The sequence below is a fragment of the Sander vitreus genome, chromosome 15 (genome assembly GCF_031162955.1).
Source record: "Sander vitreus isolate 19-12246 chromosome 15, sanVit1, whole genome shotgun sequence".
In the NCBI taxonomy this organism is placed as follows: Eukaryota; Metazoa; Chordata; class Actinopteri; order Perciformes; family Percidae; genus Sander; species Sander vitreus.
In genome coordinates, this window is record NC_135869.1 from 4,348,120 (window position 1) to 4,373,087 (window position 24,968).

The 24,968-nt window shown below is 43.2% G+C and overlaps 1 protein-coding gene across 1 annotated transcript; it reads right to left on the reverse strand.

Moving 5' to 3' along the window:
* Positions 1-1,537: 1,537 nt before the first annotated feature.
* On the reverse strand, positions 1,538-11,890 carry nags (N-acetylglutamate synthase). The gene is made up of 8 exons (XM_078269732.1): positions 11,394-11,890; positions 10,423-10,703; positions 5,119-5,332; positions 4,066-4,246; positions 3,207-3,246; positions 2,950-3,081; positions 2,096-2,278; positions 1,538-1,781 (listed from the first exon to the last, which is right to left on the reverse strand). Exons 1-8 carry the CDS (start codon positions 11,760-11,762, stop codon positions 1,619-1,621), a joined length of 1,563 nt encoding a protein of 520 aa, XP_078125858.1. The 5' UTR covers positions 11,763-11,890; the 3' UTR covers positions 1,538-1,618.
* Positions 11,891-24,968: the final 13,078 nt, after the last annotated feature.

Here is a 24,968-nt window from a genome sequence, read left to right on the forward strand (position 1 = left end):
CTCAACTGAGGAGGTAATAGGGCGGTGGAAGGAGCACTTTGAGGAACTCCTAAATCCGACTAATACGCCCTCTATGGTAGAGGCAGAGCTGGAGGATGAGGGGGGATTGGCATCAATTTCCCTGGTGGAGGTTGCTGAGGTAGTTAAACAACTCCACAGTGGCAAAGCCCCAGGAATTGATGAGATCCGTCCAGAAATGCTTAAAGCTCTGGGTGTGGAGGGGTTGTCTTGGTTGACATGCCTCTTCAACATTGCGTGGAAGTCTGGGACGGTGCCTAAGGAGTGGCAGACCGGGGTGGTGGTTCCCCTTTTTAAAAAGGGGGACCAGAGGGTGTGTGCCAATTACAGGGGTATCACACTTCTCAGCCTCCCCGGTAAAGTCTACTCCAAGGTGCTGGAAAGGAGGGTTCGGTCGATAGTCGAATCTCAGGTTGAAGAGGAACAATGCGGATTCCGTCCTGGTTGTGGAACAATGGACCAGATCTTTACTCTCGCAAGGATCCTGGAGGGAGCCTGGGAGTATGCCCAACCAGTCTACATGTGTTTTGTGGATCTGGAGAAGGCGTATGGCCGGGTGATGTGGTCCTGATGGCCTGTGACCTTCAGCACTCACTGGATCGGTTCGCAGCCGAGTGTGAAGCGGCTGGGATCAGGATCAGCACCTCTAAATCGGAGGCCATGGTTCTCAGCAGGAAACCGATGGAGTGCCTTCTCCAGGTAGGGAATGAGTCCTTACCCCAAGTGAAGGAGTTCAAGGACTTACTTCTCTGGTTTCTGGCTTTGAGAGACGGACGCTTATGTCCAATGAGCAGGTGGTGTTCCCCTTTAAAAAGCTCTCTGCCGGGGCGCCCGGGTAGCTCACCAGGTTGAGCAGGCTGGCTGTACAAAGGCTCAGTCCTTACCGCACTGGCCGCGGGTTCGATTCCGACCTGCGGCCATTTGCTGCATGTCATTCCCCCTCTTTTTCCCCCCTTTCCTGCCTTCAGCTATCATATCAAATAAAGACCTAAAATGCCCCAAAACTAATCTTTCAAAATAATAATAACAATAATAACTCTACAGAGCCACAGAAAATACCAAACAACTGGTTGTTTTATTGAGTGCCCCTTTAATAACACCTGTATTAAACACTTAATTGGCATTCAAAATAACTGATCTCAAAAACAGGACCGACCTGTTTGTGAGGGCATACAGTACTTCTTCGTAATTGTATTTAAGCTTGGTTTCCCTGGTCCATAAGATTTGTCCGTTTCGGGTTAAAAACACTAGTTTTGTCTGGATAAAAAAAATTGCAAAAAGAGAGAGCAAATGTTGCCTTTTAAAAGAAACAAACCGTAGCGTGTCCATGGTGTGTGTTTCTTAGCAGCGTGAGATTGCCTCTGAAACCCTCCGCTCTAATCGCACTTTGAGCTAAAGATAGAGGGTGATTTATAGCTTGTCAAAAATCCTAACCCTATCCCCAACCCTGCATGTATGACAGTGTCACTGTAGCTTTGGTTTTCAAGTTTCAAGGTAAAAGGAAAGTCCAGTCATTGCAAAAAAAAAAAAAGTGTAAACAATATCCGTAGTCGAGGTGAAGGGCTACACAGGCGGCAGCAGCAGCCGGGAGGAGGGAGGTTCAGGATCCGGCGGAGGAGGTGGGAGAAGCGGGGGCGTGGAAAGAGTCCGGGAGGTCCTTGGCATACTCTACCAGCTCGTAGGAATCTCTAATGTCTGTCAGACCGAACCAGAAGACAGTCCACGCCCCATTCACAAAGCTGCCATCACAATGTTTAAAGTACCTGGACAGACAGAGAGAGAGAGAAAGATCACACGTCAAATGTCACTTTGTTTTGACTATTGTAACTAAGGGCCCTATTGTAATAGCAAAACAACAAATGCAAAGTAGGTAGGTCACACACACAGGCCCCCCCAAACACACGCACGCACACACACACACACCTGCTATCTTGTATGTGCAGCAACACAAGGCGGGGTGGGATTAACCGTTAACCAACAATAGGATTTTTGACCGATTAGCCAAATATTATCAGTTAAACCAATATTAATTAAAAAAAAAAGTTTTAGTTTTATTAAGTTTGCGTGCGTTTTTTACCAGGGGTTGATCCTATTGGTGGCTCTGGACCTCCAGAACAGTTTGCCCAGGTCCTGTCTGACACACTCCCACAGGATGTGGCTGGTGCCCTGGCCCTGCTTGCTGCTGCTCACCACAAACTTGTCAAGGTAGGGAGTGCCGCTGTTCACCGGCTCCATGGTGACGATGGCTGCCGCACTGTAGCTGGAGGGGACAGACGGATACAACGTGTTCAGGAGAATAGTTTGCATACTCACATACACACACAGGCCTTTTTTTTTTACTAAGGACGATGGGATGCAGATTATATTACTTAACTACTATTTGAACATAAAACATTTTTTTCAAATACCATATATATATATATATATATATATATATATATATATATATATATATAGTCAGGTCCATAAATATTGGGACATCGACACAATTCTAAACTTTTTGGCTCTATACACCACCACAATGGAGTTGAAATGAAACGAACAAGATGTGCTTTAACTGCAGACTTTCAGCTTTAATTTGAGGGTATTTACATCCAAATCAGGTGAACGGTGTAGGAATTACAACAGTTTGTATATGTGCCTCCCACTGTCTAAGGTGAAAAAGTTTAAGTTTCTTAAAAGGTGCAATATGTAATACTAACAGCTAGTGTTTAAAATAGTTACTGCAGTCCAAATTCAAATACATTTTAAATAAAGACCAAATATAACTGATTACTTGAGTCTTTGTTGTTATTTGATAACCACTAAATAAAAAAAAGTGGGGCCAGTAAAAACTGACTTGGGACAAGCAGAATGTTTTTATTTCACTTGCCCGGTCGGGCACGGAACCCTGCTAACACTGATCTGGTGGCCATTTTTATTTGCACACACCCTTCAGAGAGGTAGATGGAGTGCAGTCGTCCTTTCAGGGAGTCGATGTAGTCTTGCCTCAGAGATTTGTCAAACGACTTATTGATGAGAGCCAGCAGACGGTCTACATCAATCCCATCCAGAGAGCTGTAACTACACACACACACACACACAGTCAAATGCAGTATGTGTCGTTATACTTTTACGACTTTAGGGAATTTCGGGTTACGGGTCAGATTACTCGTTTTTGCTTGTGTGTATGTGTGTCAAGTGTTTACCGATGTATCGGGTCTCCGTTTTTAAAGAGTGTCCCCGACCCTGAGAATACAGACAGAAAGAACAAGCAGGTAAAGAAATGGTAGTTTGATATAAAGTCATGTTAATCATTGTTGGGTAGTCAAAACTACACTCCCTCCCTCCCTCTTGGGTTACAGCTCAAAATAGACAGCTCTCCATGCATGCGTGTCTAAATTTGGGGGAAAGTCAGTGAGTACGTTTACATGCACAACAATATTCCACTTTTATTCCAAATATCACAATATTCCTAATTTGATACAGGTCATGTAAACAGCATATTCCGAATAAGGCCTTTTTTTATTTATTTATTTTTTAGCATTTTCCAATTAAGACTAGTGGGATATGCCGGTATTTGGGGGTTTTACAGGTATTCTTTAGACTATGTATATAGTGCATTTGGAATACGCTTCTCAATCTGGATTTTTACAGGAGTTTACGACGCCTTGCCCGTTTACGGTTTACGGTCAGCTCTGTGCGTCGCTATGGTTGCTGTACACAAACCAACCAGCCAACAGTTGGCGAGGCTGCGGTAGCGATGCATGCCCAAAAGAAAAGAAGGAGAAACACAGCTACTTCTAAACATGAAAGACTTGGATATCAACAGGTTTGTGGATATCGCAAACATCGCAACGCCGACCTTGTCAAGACAGCACGGAATGAAAGAGGGAGGCTGTGTTCGCACGGTTAGAACAAGTCCACAACCGGTGGAAAAAAATAAATAAAAAATGTAATGTATGTAAAACAGCTTAGTCAGAATGTCGTCTTTTTCACAACAAGGGCAAAAAAACGGAATATTCTGTTCATGTAAACGTAGTCAAGTGAGTGAGTCGGCGGTCTCGCCTCTGTGGCTGAACAGCTCGGTCAGCAGCGTGTCCGCCGAGGTGATCACGGCGGACGACTCCGTCAGCAGCTGGTTGAGGAGTCTGGCTATGGCCGTCACTCTGCGCCGCTCCGCGGCGCTCAGCCACGCCGCCGTGGACAGACTGGGCAGGTCGCTAGGCAACGACACTGTGTCCAGCACCTGTGACACAAATGCAAAGTGTTCAGGAGAAGTTGTACGACACCTTTTATACACGGTATACGCACAACGTCTGACGAACCTGATACACACACTGTATCGGCAGACCCAAACAGAATCTGCAGTCGGTTTTTTTTTTTGTTTTAAGCAGTGATCCAGAATGAAAATCTGCGGAATTTAGCGGACCGTTTTTCGGCTTGGGTTGAACATGCGTTAACATTTGGAGTTTTTTTTCATTTTCTTTATTTTATTTGTTTAAAATCTGTGGAAAATGGTGCGTCTGCAGATTCCGTGTGGCCCTGTATATCGGGGATTCAAACACATGTATGGTGAAAAAGAGAGAGCTGCCCAAAGCGGGGGAAAAAACTAAATGTAACAATGTAATATAACCATGTGACGAAGGCCTTTGTTATGTGCTTAGATAAACAGAAGATTCTATTTATTAAATATATGGAACAGTACAACTTTGGCAAAAAGCAATTTGGTCATATTTTTATGGAGTTTTTGTTAAATGTACCTATATAGTAATGTACATATGCAATTATTAAAAGTAAAAAAAAGAACAAAGAATAATGTAGTTCTAATGCAATGTAAGTTTGCTGGTAAATAATACGTTGTTTTGTTTTTTCAAATAGACTTTAAAACAATTGCCTATGTTGAAATAAATGTATATATATTGATATGAGTTTAGCATAGAATAATTAAAAAATGCTGTATATTAAAAATCACTACTCTTTGGATCTGGACGATTCACACAAGTCGCCCAAATTGGCGTGGGAAAAGCAACATTCGCCGAAAAGCTTTGCTGTTGTTTGCATCCCTGTATCTTCTATGTCTATGGAAACAGAGTCAGAGCCAAACGCCTGCTGTCGTGCCTTGTTTTCTTGGCTGCGGAGACCTCCCGAGTTGTTCAGGAACATGACTTTGCGGGGTTTCAGAGCTCGGGCAATAGCTGCCGTCACTTCCGTTGGGTCCAACATTACCGAGCAACCTCGCCCGTCCCGCCCCACGGGACAGACCAATGGGATTGTCCCGCAGTTCAGACTCCACTGGAGGAGGCTGGTGTCCACTGCAATGGAGGGTGGAGCACTGCAGGGATATGAAAAGGGAAGAGGATGAAAACAGATGAAGTTAAAAATGATGGGAAAGGTGGTCAGGATGAAGAGAAACCATAAAAGGATGGGAACAAAGCCGTGAAGGGAATAGGGATGTAACCATGCATCGTGAACCGTCGATGTGTCAACATTACACCTGGTTGAGAAACACAGCAGGTAACGTTAGCCTACCGTTACCTAGTAGCTAGTCTCGCTTTGCCAGACCTTCCTCCACAGCGCTGCGGAGGAAGGTCTGGCTAGTCCACACAGTATCCTGGGATGGGAGAAAAACGTGCTCTGGTTTATTGGCATTTCTTTAAACCAATCACAATCGTCTTGGGCGGCGCTAAGTGCCGGACGGAGGAACGGTGCCTCTGCAAAATAGCCTCAGAAAGGAACTTGTTTTGGTGGAACGTGTACGTTCAAAGGTTGTTTTAGCCGTGCAACAGAAAACTCAGATTGGACAGATACTAGCTAGCTGTCTGGATTTACCCTGCAGAGATCTGAGGAGCAGTTAACCATAGTCCTCAGAAATCCACCGGAGGTTAGAACTTACAACACAAAGAATGCAGAAGGTGACGGACATACGGGCGAAAAGAGCGTAATCCGGCGGAATTTCCAGGTGGCACCGGAGCAATCCCGGATGTGGAACGTCGTGGATATAGACTACCTAGTAGCTGGCTTAAACATGGTTAAAATGTTGACAGCTAAACGGTCTAACATGTGACTGTATTTCACTGGAAAGGATTCCAACACCGGAACGTACAGCAGTCTAAAGACACACAGGAGACTAGCTGCACTTTGACACCGCTGGCCGTTGTCGGACGCAACAACGGAGACGGGACTTTATGGTACGTTCGAGTCCTGCTCTGTAAGCTTGTGTTGCATTCGTGAATCGTATCGTGAGTTGAGTGTATCGTCAACTCCCTGGAAGGAAAACAAGTGTCATGTTAAGGAAAGAACAGATGTGTCCGTCGAAACGGCAGTCTGTCCACTGTGATATAACTTTTGCCGACCTTTTAGGTTTTCCAATAACTTTCTAATAATACCAATAACAACAAGATAATAATGATGGGTTGTAAAACAGCTTTAATGGTGGTTTTTTTAGGCACATACACCACAACAAAAATGAGCTATGTCTTTATACAGCCAAACCATTAGGGCTTATTCACTCCCATTCAATTTGACAGAGCCAGGTACTAAATGACATCTCTAACAGACAAGTTTTGTTTTGTTCTCTCAAGCCATCAAAGTGTCAAGGGTTAAGGGAGAGGGTTAACCATAACCCCTACCCTAATGCTCATAATGTGACAGCTGATAAGTCTTCCATATAAATTGGTGGGGGGTGATGGTGATGATGTTTTAACCATCGATGATTAGCTGGATACATTCTAGGTTTTATGCTTATATACACACACTGTATTCTATGTGGGCTTATGTGATCATTTTAGCATATGTTTTGCAAATCTTCAACATATGTATCTTATTATTAAGCATGAAAGTCCATAAAGCCAACTCAAGGTCCACTTATTCCCCCCCCCCAGAGTTGTCAAGGGTGGATCTGTTGTATTGTTTGGTCATAGGTGAAGAACATTCATGGCAACAAAAACATTTAGTTCTTATACTACTGTTGGATTCTACTGCTAACTCTACAATGTTTGTGTCAGTTCCAATTTGGTATCTTTTAGCATATGTTTTGCAAATTTTCAACATATGTATCTTATTATTAAGCATAAAAGTCCATAAAGCCGACAACAAGGTCCACTTACAACCTTTACCAGAGTTGTCAAGGGTGGATCTGTTGACATGCATGACGGATTCACCAAACAGTGGTGATGAAGACCATGTGATAGGGCTCAAAGCTTTGTAAGAAGCTAGTAAGTGGACCTTGAGTTTGTATTGTACTGTATGTGCATTCTATGTTTCGCTTACCTGCAAGACAAATTTACCTTTGGGGACAATTAAGTTGAAGCTGAGGCAGATCAGGTTATGGTTTGGTCATAGGTGAAGAACATTAATGGCAACAAAAAGGAACATTTAGTTCTTATACTACTGCTGGATTCTACTGGCAACTCTACAATGTTTGCATCAGTTCCAATCACTGTTTTTTTTATATCTGTTAAAATTGATACAAATCTTGCAGTTGTTACCATATTATCAGCTCCTGTGCCGAGGAGCTCCTTACCAAAAAAACGATAAGAAAACAAACACATAAAGACACATAACACAGTGTGGCTGCACACCTACAGCAATCTCTTCTTCCCTGTGTAATGTTACCAAAGATTAAGGGAAAATAGCAAACCTCCAATCCTAATAAGAAACCTTGCGCACGTTCAGTCCCTACAAAACGTAACGAAATGTTTCATTTAATTGGAAACGATGCGTTGGACACCCTGTTGTGTTACGCAAGCGTTGCAACTGTGGCAGCTGAGAAGGTCATTCTTTGCATTCGGGTACCATCATTTTCCGAGCCTGAAGAAATTGGTTTACAGTAGGGGTGTCACGATTCTCCAAATCCTCGATTCAATTACATTTTTGATTCTACGGTCACAGGTTGCTATGCCATTTTTAGACTAGACTTTTATGCAATATAATATCTGACCTTTGTTCGCAATGTACCACGCTACATTGTCAAATTTAAAACACTTATTAACAACGTCATCTAACAATAACTTATATCTTCAGTCAATTGGAAACTTGACAAAAACGGCAGACGTTTGGTGTTTTAAGCCCCCAATGTCGTCTTCCAGGCAGCGTTGCCTGGAAGGCAATGGTTGTGGTTAGGTGCCTTGAAGACGACCGGTTGCAGCGCTGCCTTGAAGGCTTGGTTGGGAGCTTAAAACACCATTGAGCCAGCACAGCGGTCTCAGCAGCTGAGCAGACGGAGAAGGCGACTCGGCAGGGCGCTAACTTGTTGCTCTCTCTAATATAACCAATATAAGCTGCTCTGTTTAGGCTACAAGACGTTCACGGAGGCTGAAATTCAACCGTGCGGTTTTGTTGGGCTTAAGCTATAAGCAGAAGGAAACTCCGCTAGCTGCTAGGCTAATGTGCAATGGTAAAACACAGAATATGGTACATAGATACATAGCAGAGCTTGCAAACTGTGGCTTTTTTGTCGACAACGCGAACATTGTCAACATAACTCACTGGAAATCCAAAAGACTTCCACACCGGCGACTTCAGTGAAAGAGGAGGGGGCTCAAGTTCTGTCGATGGGTCTCCTGTATTTCTTCGCAGCACATATTTTAATCACATGATTAAAATTCTATTATTTTGCATTTCAGAACTGTTTTTAAGTACATATTAACAATGGAAAGCCATTCTTACCAGTGTATCCTGATTGGGAATCAAATGAATGCAAAGAAAGTTACTTTATGAACTTGATTTTAAGATTTGTAATTATTTATTTACTGTAAACAAAAGAAAAATGTCATGTCATTATTGCACAATTCCTCCAAGTACCTAACTAAAAAAGTAAAAATCCCTATCCTTACCAGAGTCAATATAGTGTTTAGTAACTCCTAAATAATGTTGATTCCTCACTGACGTCCAGTGATCACCGGTTAATGAGACAGCGTTTGCAGCACCTTGCAGCAGTTCCAGTTGGGCTGCTTTCTCCGTGTCGTACAGGCTGTGTGGGGCTGCTGTCCCCCTCGACGGCAATGAGACGGGTCAGAACATGCCAACCGTAGTACGTCTTTAAGACCCGAGTCCTCTACGATGCTGACAGGTCTGCAGTTAGTTGCCACCCGTTTCGCAAGAGCTGTAGTCATTTTTTGGGACTTGGTTTCATCAACAGGTCGGCGAGTAGCACTCTCCAAAATACTGCTGAGTGGGTAGCATGCTAGCGGCGAGCATCACGTTAACTGAACTATATGCTTATTTCGTAGGTGGTAGCTCAAGCTTGACGTGCTTCGGTGATATTTTAATTCGGCTTTACACAACGTGCATATGGCTTTCGACTTGTCTACGACCCGTCCGGGAGTTTTGGAAAATAAAAAGCTCCATTCAGAGTTGTGTTGCTGCTGTGTTTCTCCATCATGCCTGCAGCCTGCAGCAGCAGGAGGTGTTACGAGGAAGTGGCAGCTTGATGATAAGTAACGGTGCTGCAAAGGGTCAAAATAGTAGCCTGTTAGGCACGACGCGAAGCCGAGTGAAGTGTAAAATAAATTAATAAACACGTTATGCTCGGCCCTTAATCGCATTGCGATGAACGCGTTAATGGTGACAGCCCATGTTCAAAATTAAAGTCGGAAAGTTCTGGGAAACAGGAACACCCCTTGAATGCGTCTCATTAAAATCAGTCGTACACACTGTACTGACCAACTTCTATCTGTGGACACGTTGCTAAAGTGTTTGTATGTGCAAAATACCGCATAACATGTTATCAACTGGTATTGCTAACAGTGGCTAACCTGGCTGAAGCAAACCCCAATGTGAAATAACGGTTTTCCGACTTGTTGTACTGGAATGCGGTACAAGGCTGGTGTGACGTCTTTCCCAGCTCCAGCTTCCGTGGTAAATGGAACGCAGTAGGGCTGGGCGATATGGAGAAAATCAACATCGCACATCAAACATCGATGTCGATATTGCGGCGATAATGTAGGGTTGACCATTGGTGCTTTCGCAAAAAATAGTAACACAATGAGTTTTGATAAATAATCACCAATGATGTGGATGCAATGACTACGTGGGTAAAGGCAAATAATAAAACAGCTAGAACAGTCAGGTAAGTTCCGAAAATGACATCACTTTACTGTAATGCAGCCTTTAAAACCAGGACAACCAGTGTCATATCACGATATTACGATATCCAAAATGTAAGATGATATCTAGCCTCATATATTTAAGTCGATATAATATCGATATATTGCCCAGCCCTAGTACGCAGCATACGAACATGCTGCTGAATTGGTAACACTTCTGACACACCCAGCAAACAAGAGAAAACAAACCTCAAAACAAAACCTCAAATCCCATTGCGAACCGTCATGAGGAAACATATCGTAACCGGAAAACCATAGAAAAATTGCGCACACCGTTTTCAGATTGAACGTGCCCCTGGTACGTCTCAACACTCACCTGCTCCCACGTGGGGCTTCATGTAGTAGGAGGAAGGACTCAGCGGAGAAGAGTGGCAGGACGGTGGCAGAGTGCTGCTGCAGAGCCTCGGTCAGCTGCTGGCTTCGCTCCACCAGCCCTCGGGTGCAGTGAGACCCGGCCACCGGCTCGGTGGGCCCCGTCTGCTCGTACTCAGACCGACCCATCACCACCACAGGCTTCATATCCATCCGCTGCAGGAAGGAGAGCCCGAAGGCCAGACTCTGAACCATTTCCCTGCTGGCGAAAACTGAACTGTCCACCTTGGGAGAGAAGGAGACAGACAGGCGCACACAGACGGACAGACAAAGATGTTTAGTGTTAGCACCGTCTCAAACTAAGTAGTTCTCTAAAAGTTTTTTTAGTGTCACTCGGAACAACAGAACAGGTCGATCTGGCCAACACACAAGTCCTATTCTCCTATAGTTAACTCTCTTGTGTCACAGCATCTGTCACAGATTTGTGTGTGAAACCTGATTCATCTTTGGAGTTGTCAGCTTTCTTGTGTTTAATAAAGTTACCGTTACAGTTAGAGGTCCAATGTGGTGTTATTTACTTTGTTTCACCCTTTACAAAAGATAGGTTTTTGGGGGTTTAGGCTACTCTAATGCGATTCAGATACAAATACAGTACAATATTTTACCTCTGATACTTTTCATCACTGAATAAGTCCATTTTTATCACTTTCAAAAACATTGAAACAGAAGCACATGATTTATTTTTCCTCAAAATTAACATGAATTCGTAATATTTAGACTAGAAGGGCCCACTTTATCACTTTTAAGTAGCAAAAATGGGCTTCCATATCATACAACGGTTAGCCTACCAAACGTCAATGAGTAACTAGCTAGCATATTCATCCCAATAAACCCAAGTTCCCGGGATTTTATTTAAGACAGAAGTTTTGATAAGATCTTAATTAAGTTCACTTAGGCTAATACAAGCGTACTTACCTCCAGTACAGCGAAGGCAGTAGACTGAGCCGAAGTCGCCCTCTGGAACTGAGTCAGCCAATACCGAGCCTCCCGAGGGTTTCCACCAACTTCATTGAGGAAAGCCTTCACGTCCCGGTAAATCAGATTCCGGTTGGCCTGCAAACGTCTGTCTGTAGTGGAGAAATACCCCAGCTGCTCCTGCTGGGCCAAAGCCGCGGTTTTTCCTCCCGTGCCGGGCGCGTCAGCGCTCATCATTCGGCGCTGTGGATTGAACATCTCCCGCTGACGTTGGCCGGAATTCCGGCTCGTGGAAGACGAGCTCGACAGGTACTTTCCTGCCTTCACCATGGCACGACAACCGGAGGCACCGCTGTTCACTTTGGCCATGTTGTTTCCTGAAGGAGTTCTGAGTCCCTCGGGCTGACCGCGGGAGTTAAGGAGAACCGCATGAAGTCCCCGGCGGACGCTAGCAGCTCGTGGGCGAAGAGTGTTTCATTCAAAGCGCTGCTGCGTCGGCACATCTCAGATTTCAGCAGACCAGCGCGTTGGGTGGGGATGGGTGGAGGACGGTCCAGGTACCCGCTTTGGGGTATGGAACTTGTTCATACCTCATTTACTTATTTAAATACAATTTTAAAAAATGCCCGCATGTAACGTTATATGTTATGCTTTATGTTGTTTAACGTACAAATAAAAATAAAAAAAAAACAACAACAAAGAAGGACTGACACACCCTTCTTTAGTGGTTGTATAGGCCGTGTTTTTTTTTCTGCTCCCCTTTTATTTACTTCTGACAAAAAGAAGACATTTTATAATAATATATTTTTTTCTCTCTCAGTTTACACGCTTTATTTAGAAATTATACTACCATAACAAATCACATGATTACGTCAAACTCTCTATAGCCTAATAAATAGGCCTAATACACAATTATTGTAGGATACCAACTAAAATGATAATCGGGAAGTCCGAGGCAATTGTAAGAAGGGGCAGGGTATGGAATTAGATTTGTGCCAGTATAACAAAGAACAAAACGTCAGTAAAACGAAAATAAGAATTTGAGAGAGAAAAAATGTCTCAAAAGTAAAACTTCACTGGTTACCAGTCCAGTGTAGAATTCAATTTAAAATCCTGGTCCTTACTTTTAGAGCCCTGCACGGTCAAGTTCCTCCCTACATCTTTGATTTGATACAGCTTCATACTCCCACCCGTAGTCTGAGGTCATTAGGTCAGAGGCTATTAATGGTTCCAAACACTTAAAACTAGAGGGGATATCATTCCAAGCAGCGGCTCCTAGGCTGTGGAATGTCTTGCCTGCCTTTCTACGTTGTGTGCATTCTGTCGAATCGTTTAAAAAGCAATTGAAGACTCTGCAGGCTTTTAGTTAGTCAAGGGGTTTTTATGGTTGTTTGTTATGTTTTCTATTTGTATTTACATTTTCTTGTATTTTAATTTGTTGTATTGTATTACATTTTGTTGTGAAGCACTTTGTGATTTTTATCTGTGAAAGGTGCTATACAAATAGACTTTACTTACTTACTTACTTACAACCTTTGGGCTACATCCTCGGTACTTAAATTGCATCATCAGTTCTTGCACCTGCTTCTCTTCCTCATGTCTTAGTCCTTCCCACCAAGGAAGCATGGGAGAGACGTGAGGAAATCCTGCGAGGAAAGAGTAAAAGGAGGAAATGCTTTTTTAGAGGGATGAGACTAGGGCTGCGCGATATATAGTTTTTTTTATCGTTATCGCGATATCAACTGGCGCAATATACACTTTGCGAATAGCGGCGACATATCGCAAAAAACACTGAGGTTTTTCAATGAACCAAAACAAAAGCACCCACCAACAAATTCAAATAAATAAACAAAATCTCTAAACTAAAAATTAAATTAAAAATCTAATTCTCCCCACGATGTGGTATGCACTTGGTCCGTTCTGATTGGGCAATTCCTTTATTTAAGAGCTCAAGGGGCTGAATCTTTGGTCTGCCAAGATGTTGGCTCAGTGGGTAGAGCAGGCGCACATATCCTGAGAGGTTTATGCCTTGATGCAGTGGTCTAGGGTTCAAATCCGACCTCTGACGATTTCCTGCGTGTCTTCCCCTTTCTTACCCAGCTGTCCTGTCAAAAATTAAAGGCGGAAAAGCCCCAAAAAATAATCTAAGACAATTTGAACGACTTAAGGCAAACTTATCTAAAGACAAACTAAAATGTGACTGTACAGAAGGTCCCTAAATGTGCAAATAGAGCTCAACAGTGTGAAAATCCCATTCATTTTCTCCATAAGGATTTTGATTATCAGCCTGACTGACCATGAGCTCTGAGGTTGTAAAACAAAAGTTTCTGCTCCTGTAAAAGCCACAAGTCTGTATGAAATCTACCTTTTTTTGAGATTATTATTATTATTTGCGATCTTATGGAGAAATAATACACTGCCCACAATCCTTACCGTAACAGCGACGTCTCTGATTGGTGGAACTCATTGTTACAAATGGAAATGTTTACCGCACCCGCAAACCCACGAAAGAGCTGCTACCATTGAAGTCTATGATAGTTTCTGTACACAGTCTTGTACCTTTGCCTTGTTTCACATTTTTTAAATGTTATTTTGCACCAAATCAAATGTTTTATGGTCACCATTCATCTCGTAGTTGGTTGGCTTGGTTCCAGGCTTGAAACTCTTTATATAAGCATTTAATGAAACATCAATGGAGATATTGAATGGGAAAAAACACTTCCGGAACCAGAGTGGGTGGTCACTGTTGAGCTCTATAGAAACTAATGTACTGCCAACAATACTAAATAAATTGAGCATGATACATGAAACAAAAGTTTTATCTGTTTGCTGATGTATGTACAATGTGCATGAGGTCAAAAGGTCTACAAACTCAATGAGGAAATGTGAACTATGAAGACAGGTGTGTGCAGGAGGGTTTCTGACATTGAAAGAAGCTGTGGCAGCAGGTTCAGCCATCACAATGATGAACCTTACCGTAGTAATTTTAACCCAAACCATAATCTTTCTCGAAACTTAAAGGATAATTCCGGCGCAAAATGAACCTAGGGGTTAATAACTTATGTGTACCGAGTCAAACGTTCTCTGGGATCTGTTTTCATGCTAATCGAATGTGTCTGTAGCTTGAAACTAGCTACCGCAAACCAGTGTTTAGCTGCTAACGCTAGCTTTCGGGGGCAGAGGGTAAATTACTATTTCTACACCACTAACAAGGCTCAAAATAACACCACACTTAAACGGTAGCATCTTGGATAATAGTCATGAGCAGTCGAATCACAAACGCTGTGTTTGAGCTATGTTACTGGTTACTGGTTGCATGGCGTTCGTCGTTCGACTGGTCATGACTGTTATCCAAGATGGCGGCCGCATATAAACATTAACGCTACTGTCTTTATAATCTATCTTTGTAATAAACTGTCTGTACACTTACAAAGTTCTCAATGCTTCAGTTTACATGTAGGGACCCTCATTATGCTACCGTTTAAGTGTGGTGCTATTTTGAGCCTTGTTAGTGGTGTAGAAATAATGATTTACCCTGTGCCCCGAAAGCTAGCGTTAGCAGCTAATCCCCAGTTTGCGGTAGCTAGTTTCAAGCTACAGACACATTCGATTAGCATGAAAACAGATCCCAGAGAGCGTTCGACTCGGTACACATATGTTATTAACCCCTAGGTTCATTTTGCACTGGAATTGTCCTTTAACCAAACCTTAAGCGTTTTAACATAATGAAAACAGATTATTTTTCAACAGTGATTTAACGGTTTTGGCTCAGACAAATGATGACGTCTTGCTCTGGGACACTTCTATTATTCTGCATGTGTCGATGTGGATGTTGGCCACAGCTGTAACTTCAATTTCTACACAATACCACAGTAGCTCATATGAAAAAGCTCATATGATACACAGGGCCGTAGCCAGGGTTTTGAAATTAGTGACGTCCAGAATTGTTTCTTTTAATGGTGCTTATTTACTGCATTTCTGGATTAGCAAAATACATACCAAAATGATGTCTGTGTCTATGGAAAAAATGACACCTACAAACAATTTAAGCTATACACGGCACACAATATCATTATCTAATTATGAAACAAGGAACCGCATGTGCAGTACAACAGCGGGGGTTTGGCGAGGAGTTGCTACATCCATAGATGGCTCACTGATTGCGGTTCGCTGGCTCTGCTACAAACCCCGGTCTCCTGGGTTGAAGTCCTGTGTTGTTTGACCCATCCATTGGTCTTGATTCTGTCTCGGCCTGCTTTGGTCTTGGTCTTGACTCGGTTTCGATACACTCCGGTCTTGGTGATGACGTGGTCTCGACTAAAACACTGCTGTCTACCCTACATGCAAATGATGTAATAATCGTACACAAAACACAGCCCAGGCTCTTGGGCTCTCCAGCACATTATGTTGGCGCCGGTTGCGCACATTTCTCCGGCCGTTCTGCGGGCTGTAGCGGCTTCAAGTTTTTAATTAAATATATACAGAGGGACCTGTTGGCAAAAGTACTTTTATTAAAGCTGCACTAGTCTATATCCACGACATTCCACTTCCGGGATTGCTCCATTGCCACCGGAAATGAGAACTATGGTTAACTGCTCCTCAGATCTCTGCAGGGTAAATCCAGACAGCTAGCTAGACTATCTGTCCAATCTGAGTTTTCTGTCGCACGACTAGAACAACTTTTGAACGTACACACGTTCCACCAAAACAAGTTCCTTCCTGAGACTATTTTGCAGAGACGCCGTGGCTCTGCCTGGTGCTTAGCACCGTCCAAGACGATTGTGATTGGTTTAAAGAAATGCCAATAAACCACAGCACGTTTTTCTACCATCCCTGAATGCTGTGTGGACTAGCCAGACCCTCCTCCGCAGCGCTGTGGAGGAAGGTCTGGCAAAGTGAGACTAGAGCTGCACAATTTGTCACAATCAGTGATAGAAAGTAACTAAGTACATTTACTTGAGTAGCTACTGTATCAAAGCAGTGTTTATCCGCCAAGCCAAATGCTGCTGCTTGCATCTCCAGTTGCTATTCCTGATATGCATTTACTGCCTCGAAAAAAAAGTCCCCAATAACACCAAGACCATATAACACACAGACCAGAGCCCAATGACTTTACCAGCACGTCCATCTGTTTATTTCCCTAGTGTAAAAATGTGCTGACTCTTTTGGTCAGTTTATACGCTTTATGCACTTCAGCATGACTGCCAAACTTATTAATAACTCTTCTTGGTTGTCACTGTTTGATGACATCACGCTTCTGTCTCTGTTTCTTCCCTATCTCTGTCTGTGATCAGGCAGGACACAGAGGACTACATCTGCCCTGGCTGCCCTCAGGCAAGCGCGCACGCACGCACGCACGCACACACACACACACACACACACAAACACACTCAGTGAGGGCAGTGCGGAGGTGCACGTACTGTATAATCTTCAGGAAGTGATTAGGGTGTGTGAGATCAAAGGTTTTGTGCAACGGGAAAACATTCCTCCCTTCGTCCCCCCCCCCCCCCCGGGGCTAGAAGGACCAACAGCTTCCTCATGTTTAACTCATACAGCTTTTATGCCACCAAAAGCCCCTGATCAAAAAGTGGTACAATTATTTTAAGGGGCAATAAAGGCAAAAACAAAACTTTTGAATTTTTAGTTTTTGGGCTTTTTTGTTTCCATAACATGTCAGACTATTATATGTTTCAGACTATTTGGGGGGTGGGGGGGAAACATCCAAAATACACATTAAGGTGTTTATTTTACCACACTTTCAGAAAACTTGTAATACAAAAGATGATTTTTTTTTTTTTAATGTAACTAATCAACTGGGCAAGTGCAAGTTGTGATATCTGTTAGTTAAAATGTGTTACCCTTTTCACCTTTTTCTCACACTCTGAGCCAGAAATCTCCACTTAGGTAGCACTTACAAACACCAAACTTTTATTTCTTTCTATATTCTGAAGGTTTCTACAGAGGGGTTTGTTCATTTACCCTTCATAGCCTGATTTATATAACATTTTATACCTAAAAACATGGCGGAAATGGATTTTTTTTTTTATGGCTGTTGATAGAGTAGAGTGGTACAAACAGAGTTATCCAAAATCCTCTCTGTAAAGAACCTTTGACTCTAACATGTCAGCAACATGAAACAAGCATTATTGAACCTGGCTTTATCCAATGTTCACATTTGTGTTCTGGAAATGTATGCAAATGTGTGCATATTTAACAAGGTAATGCCTAATTTGCATATTTAAACATGACATTTCAGAAAACAAAGAAGCCTATATAAGGAGGTACAAGATGGGCCTGTTCAGGCTAAACAACAAGTTTGGAAATGAAAAAACACCTTAATGCTGGCAAACATTTCAAATATATAGAATCCATCGTCGATCATTTTAGGAATTATGCATACAAATTTTCCTATTGCTAGGGGTACTAGTGTCCTCATTTCAGAAACACTGTGTTAATGCATTTCATTGGTAAATATAATCCTACATTGTAAACTGTAATATTATACCCTTACAGGGGCTGCTCTTTTATCAGATAATTCTTTTGGCATTTTAGGCCTTTATTGGAACTGCTTAGAGATGAAAGGGGAGCGAGAGGGGGAATGACATGGTCGGAACCAAACCCGTGGCCACTGCGTTGAGGACTGAACCTCTGTACATAGTCAGGTGAGCTACCCAGGCGCCCACACTACTCTCTTACTTTTAATACTTCCAGTTTGTTTTGCTAACAACACTTAGAGAAGTATTACTACATATGTGAAAAGGTTGTGTAAATCCTTTTGTGACTCCAGAGGGAGCTGTGTGAAGTCTGATAAATGTCCTCAAGTGATGTCACTCGAGTCAGCGTCGGCTGGGTCTGAAAAGCACAACTTTGAAAATAACAAAATATCTGGAGCTGTGGAGATAGAATGAAAGTGAGCTCGGCGCCCCTTGTAGCTCACCTGGTAGAGCGTGCGCCCAATGTATCGAGGCTGAGTCCTTATACCGATACCGATCCTTATAGCGATACTCATGCCGCCTTCACACTGGCACTTGAGACGGACGGCGGAAGAGCTATGCTGTAGACGGACGGCAAGCTAAACGCGTACGTTTTCTTTCGTGTTTGTGTTCTCCCATTCACAATCTGCAGAGTAATCCTCACCAATACAAGCATGCAGAGTAATCCTCACCAACGCAATCATGTGTATGTATTGCCTATCTGTTTTAAATGAGTGATAAATAAAATTATCCTCAACCAGCTAGCTGCCGTGCTAACCAGCTCTTCCTGCTAACAGGACGAACCCGATGATGACCCAGGTAACTAGCTAACATCGGTTATTCATTGACCTAGCTACATATCCAAAAAAGAAAGCCGTTCCCTTGATCATTTAACTTAACACACATACAAAAAATATTGGTTAAATTAAAGATGACATTGCACGGAAACTAGCTTCAAAAAGGCAAAAAAAACGAGTTAATTGCGGGTCTGTGGAGCTCCTACCCCGGCTAGCTGACGAGCTAGCTGCAGCTAGCTTTGGACTGCTCGCTAGCTGCTGCCCATCGCGTCGTAATATCCACCGGTCAAATCTAAACATAGGTTACAGCAAATATAATCACAGATAAGAAGATGGCTAGATGTTACAATTATGTGTGGTTACTACTGATCATATACACTCCGTGATTTACTGCATGGATTAACGTGTGATAGATAATTAATGACTGCACTTCCCAGAGCTGGGATGCGTTCAGGCATCGATTAGGAAGTTGCATTGATAAACCCTAGATTGATGTCTTATTTTTGCCATTATGAGGTACCTCCCCCCGCCGTTAGCGTAGCATCGCGTACCTGTAACCCAGCCAGCTACAAAGAACTGGTAAGCATCCAGACTTTTAAAAGCTTTGAGATCAGCACCAGTATATGGGGATACCCCGTTTACCACATAGTGGTACAGATCGTGTGGACTGAAGTTGGGCAGACTCTGTGATTTAATGAGGTCCGTGAAAACGGAGGGAGGAAGAATCCAATCCTGCTATCTCCAACTTCTCCAAATACCGCTCTTTGTGAGCACCTACCAGATGCCCTACCTCGACCGATAATGGCACGACAACTTGTTGTTCAATAGAAAAAGCCATAAATACAGTTTATTTAGTGTTATGTATTTCAAACTGATTGAAACTATGAAACTTTCCGCTCGTCTACTACTGTTTAGCCTGTGCTTCCGCCGTCCGTCATGGCGTCGTCACGTGGTCGTTGTCACGTGTTTGCAAAGGGTCTATACCTGCCCATTGTACATACTGTATTTTTTTGCATTCTGCACTCAACCCATTTAGCCTCCTGTTTCTAATGCTAAACAGCTATTTTGTATATATTTGTTTCTGTATTTATTGAGTATGTCTTAGTTCTGTGTAATATGTTTGTTTGTGTATGTATGCACCATTCACCAAGGCAAATTCCACGTAGGTGTAACTTACTGTGGCAATAAACCAATAAATCATTTTCTGATTCGGTTTCACTTAAAAACAGTAGAGGGCAGTAGACACCAAGGACTGAAAGTGTGTGTGTGTGTGTGTGTGTGTGTGTGTGTGTGTGTGTGTGTGTGTGTGTGTGTGTGTGTGTGTGTGTGTGTGTGTGTTCTTGTTTAACTATATTCGTGGGGTAATACAGTATACTTGTGGGGTCCGGACAGCTTTGTGGGGCCAGAATGATGGACCCCACAACTTTAAAGGGCTGTTTGAGGGTTAAGACTTGGTTTTAGGATTAGGGTTAGAATTAGGTTATGGTGAGGGTGAGGGTAAGGGTTAAGGTTAGGCATTTAGTTGTGATGGTTAAGGTTAGGTTAGGGTAAGGGGCTAGGGGATGCATTATGTCAATGACGGGTCCCCACAAAGATAGTGAAATGCACTGTGTGTGTGTGTGTGTGTGTGTGTGTGTGTGTGTGTGTGTGTGTGTGTGTGTGTGTGTGTGTGTGTGTGAGAGAGAGAGAGAGAGAGAGACTCCCCTGGAATCTGTCCCAGCAGCCACTTGAACTGACAACAGCTTGCAGTTAACAAACTGAAAATATGATGACATGGTTCAGTGAATATTCAAGTCAAAAACAGCTTTCGGCACGACATGAACTTCAGATGTGGTTTCAACTCTCATTATGAGATGTGACATTTATTGTACAGTAACTCATGTCACATGCGATCTTGAAATCATTTCAAAGTCATTTTGATAAACACGCAGGACTACAGCTCATTTTTCCTGTGCAAAAATGTTAATTGTTCAGATTTTGAACAGTACACAAATGAACAACTTGCGGCTCGGGCAGCAGTTTAGCCCTCTCAGGGTAGTAGATAGAACAACACACATTTTGCGCAAATAAATATGTTTCCGATTCTTGTCAGAGCATGTATTGATATTTACATGTTTAAGGCAGGAGTCCTCTGTAAATATGACCCATTCCCTAAAACTACACCTCCAACGAGCGATCATGTCGTCACGTACAGTAATGTTAACCCCCGGGGTCTTCTTTCTTCAGGTTGTCATTTTTATGATAGCAATGCGAACTACAAATGTACTACAACTACACAGTTAAACCAACCGAAGTTAACTAACGCTGAAACCACTCAATTAGATGAAGTAATTGCTGCAATCTAGTGAGTTCAGAGATCTTTATTTTTACAGAATTCACATCAATTGTGTAACTGTATCTGATAAAATATCGAGCCCCGCGAATAGCCGTGGAGCGTAGATTTGTGCCTGATGGCGCGCCTGGCTGTTCATACTAGGGCTGCACGATATTAGGAAAATATCGAATTGTGATTATTTTGACTGATAATGCGATTGCGATATGATTCACGATATTGGAGGGAATGATCATTTTTGTATCATTTTTTTTTTTTTAAATGATGGATCTGTACCAAACAAAGATTTTTTTCTGTATTCAATTTGTAGGCCGGGACATCTCTGCAGCAACACAATACTTTATTTTAGAATGGTTTAACACATATTTTGCTTTTAACAAATATTGCGCCGCCACTGCGATTTGGATATTGCACTAGTTCATACTGCGATAAAATTGTGATTAATTGTGCAGCCCTAGTTCATACCAGACACGCAGTTCTCCACGCCGGTCACAAAGTGATTCTTCTCCTCTCCACTCTACAAAATGGCACTCTCTCTCTCCCAGTGTGTGTGTGTGTGTGTGTGTGTGTGTGTGTGTGTGTGTGTGTGTGTGTGTGAGAGAGAGTGTGTGAGTCCATCTGTCTGTCCGTCCCTCTCTCTGTGTGCCTAATCGTGTGTCTCGCTGTAGACACAGCTTATTGTAAGTTAAGAACCTGGGTGTTTTATTTTGAAATTGGTTTATTTTTTTATTTTAAGTATCCAGCTGCACTGTGGCCTTCCTGTATGTGATTATCTGCCTGGCTTGACACATTAAAATAGAGGAGACGCTGAAACGACCCGTTGCTGCAGCAGGCGGGCCGGCGTGGCCACTCTGCGCCTGGCGGCAACCGGTGTGGCCGGACAGATTGAATAACACGGGCACCGAAATGAAAATAGCTCGGCTTCAGGGCGCTTCTTGTCTATTCGCAGCGCTTCAGCATGCGGTGTGTTTCTGGCCTTAAGCCCCTGACACACCAACCAGACGGCTGGACCGTCGGCAGAAAAGGCAGTCGGACTGATCAGTCTGCTCCCCGAGGTCCAAAAAGTGCCTCGGAACACACCAAAGCGACGACGTCTTGAGCGTACGTTCTGCTCGTGCGCGAGACGTAATACAAAAAATGAAAACCGGTAATGACAACACGTCACGTGGGTCTGGCTTCTCCAGCCGATAGTAATGGCGGCTTGTTCGAAATACGATCTCGTATTTTACAAAAATAGTTCACTGAAACGTGTTTCTGAAAACATTTTAAGCGAGAAACGGGCCATGCTGTTGCTGAATCTGTCTTCATTTCAGATCAAAAAAGATTTTTTGAGTCCGACTGCCCGCCCTCCGACCCAGCAAGTCAGGTCGGCCAAAATGAAGGTCGACAGCTCAGACGACGGGACGGAACACACCGAACAGACTCGAGTCACCGACCTCGCCAGACTGTCCGACGGCCGATTATCGGGTTGGTGTGTCAGGGCCTTTAGACTCACACTGAGGACTCGGAAGTTGGATGAAGTTTCTGACTACTTTTATGTGTAATAGGTCATTCAAATGTGATATAAGATATTCAGTGTTTCCCACACATAGACTAATTTGTGGCGGTGCGTCACAGAATCAACACCGGCCGCCACATATCGCATTTCGTTATTATTATATTTTTTTTAACGCTATTTAAAACAGTATTAAATAGTATTCCTTTCCCTGCTCTCCCTCCGTCTCGCTGTCACTCACGCGTCTCTCACATAGGCTACACACACACAGCCCCTCCCCTCCGTGCCCACCGCGTCTGAGACGACAAGACGCCAAGACGGCTGGCGAAATTCACAAGTTCACGAAAGGTTGGTATCTCATGAACACCTTTACACAATCACACATTAAACAGTTCTATATATTCTGAATACATTCATGTTGTCAGTGTGTTAATGCTGGTGTCCCGACCCGACCCTTAGCAATCAAGCGATTGCGCCTTCTTGAGATTTTGCGGTAAAATGCAGTTGGGTTGTCGAGGTCAAAACATGTGCCAGCTGTGAATCAAATAAACGTATTATAAATAATGTAATGTCATTTTTTTTACTCTTACACTGAATGTTTGCTGCTTCAATCCAGATGAGTATTGAAAAGTATTTTCCGCGACTTAAAAAGGCACGTGTTGAGGATGAGGACCAGCCTGAACCGGAGGTATCAGTCTGAAACAGAGCTGAACAGTCCGACCAGTGGAATCAGTTATGTTATTAATTTGTCTACAATATTTTCAGGCTTCAACCAGTGAAAGACAGGGTCAGGGAGAGAAAGAGATAGATCTGTTAGGCATTGAAGAAAGAGTAGGAGAGGAGGACAGCATCCAACAGCGTGTGGAGGACGGTCTGACTAGTCCGGGAATGGTTGAAAAACGTGGTCTGGTTTATTGGCATTTCTTTAAACCAATCACAATCGTCTTGGGCGGTGCTCAGCACCGGGTAGAGCCATGGTGCCTCTGCTAAATAGCCTCGGGAAGGAACTTGTTTTGGTGGAACATGTGTACGTTCACACATCTAGCTAGCTGTCTGGATCTACCCTGCAGTTCTGAGGAGCAGTTGACCATAGTCCTCATAAATCAAACAGAGTTTAAAATTACAACACAAAGAGAGCGGAAGGTGTGACGGACATCCGGCCCAAAAAGAATGACATCCCGGAAGTGGAACGTCGTGGCTATAGACTACTTATTTAGTGACTCAGACTTGGACTGGGACTCAAACACTGGCGCTCGAGACTCAGGTAATGGTGACTCGACTCTTCTTTGGTGACTCGGACACTGGGGACTCGAGAACTGAATCGGACTGGACAGTTGTTGACTCGACTACAACATTGGCTGTAACAGCCCCGTATGCTAAACATTGTGTTCCCATACAACGGAACTGCAAGGCATGAAACAAATGCTGAAACGTTGTGATCAATTTCAGCATTTTTATTTTGGCAAGTGAACTTAATGGCAAATATAATCACGGTGCAACTGACAACATCATCACATTTGGTCTATGATGTTGTTCTAACCCTAAATTAAGTATTTTTTCTTGCCTAAACTTAACTAGTTCCCTTTCACAAGGTTAACTACGTGTTTAAAACAGAACAGAACAGCCATGTGATTTAAGCTGCCACCCGGTCACGTGTTTAAAGCGACCACCGTGCAGCCGTATCACGGCGTTGAATAGCACGCTCCTATATGTTGTTACTGGAGTCATCCGCAATTACACCTATTGTGTCGCAACGAAACAAAAAAGAGCCGCTGTAGCACGGGGAGAGCAGCAGCCAACCGGATCGCATGTATACAAAGTAAAGAAAATATGGTCCGGACCTTGGTTTCGGACTTTCAGGTGTGAAAAATTGATTTCAATATACTGTACGTATTATGGTGATTGAAGGTTAAACTTAGCCAGAAAGTTTGTTTGTTTCTATTCCATGTTGCAAACTGTCTGTTCTCCTCTCTGCCCACCTGCCTGCTCACTTTGTTTTCTACCTGTCAGCCTGTCTGTGTGTGTGTGTGTGTGTGTGTGTGTGTGTGTGTGTGTGTGTGTGTCTGTCTGTCTGTCTGTCTGTCTGTGTGGGTGGTCATTTAATCACAGACCGTATGTGGTCCTTCCTCCTTCTGAGGGCGAGAGGGCACATTGAATTAGAGCTTTGTAGCATCTCTGATTACACAGGCAGCAGCTTGTCTGTGTACACATCCATCAACAAGGGGTGTTAAAGTGATATTCCCCTCTGGTACAACAGCTTCATCTTTTTTTTCAAACACATGATATGACTCTGCTGGGCAGTAAACATGTGAGATTTGTTGGTGTATGTGGACATATGGTTTCAATGCTGATGTGTTGTTTTATCTAGTTCTAGTTTGAAACAGGGCAGAATATGTTTGTGAAAGCCTGCCTGTAGTACACTCACAACACACACACACAACACAAACACACACACACACACACACACACACACACACA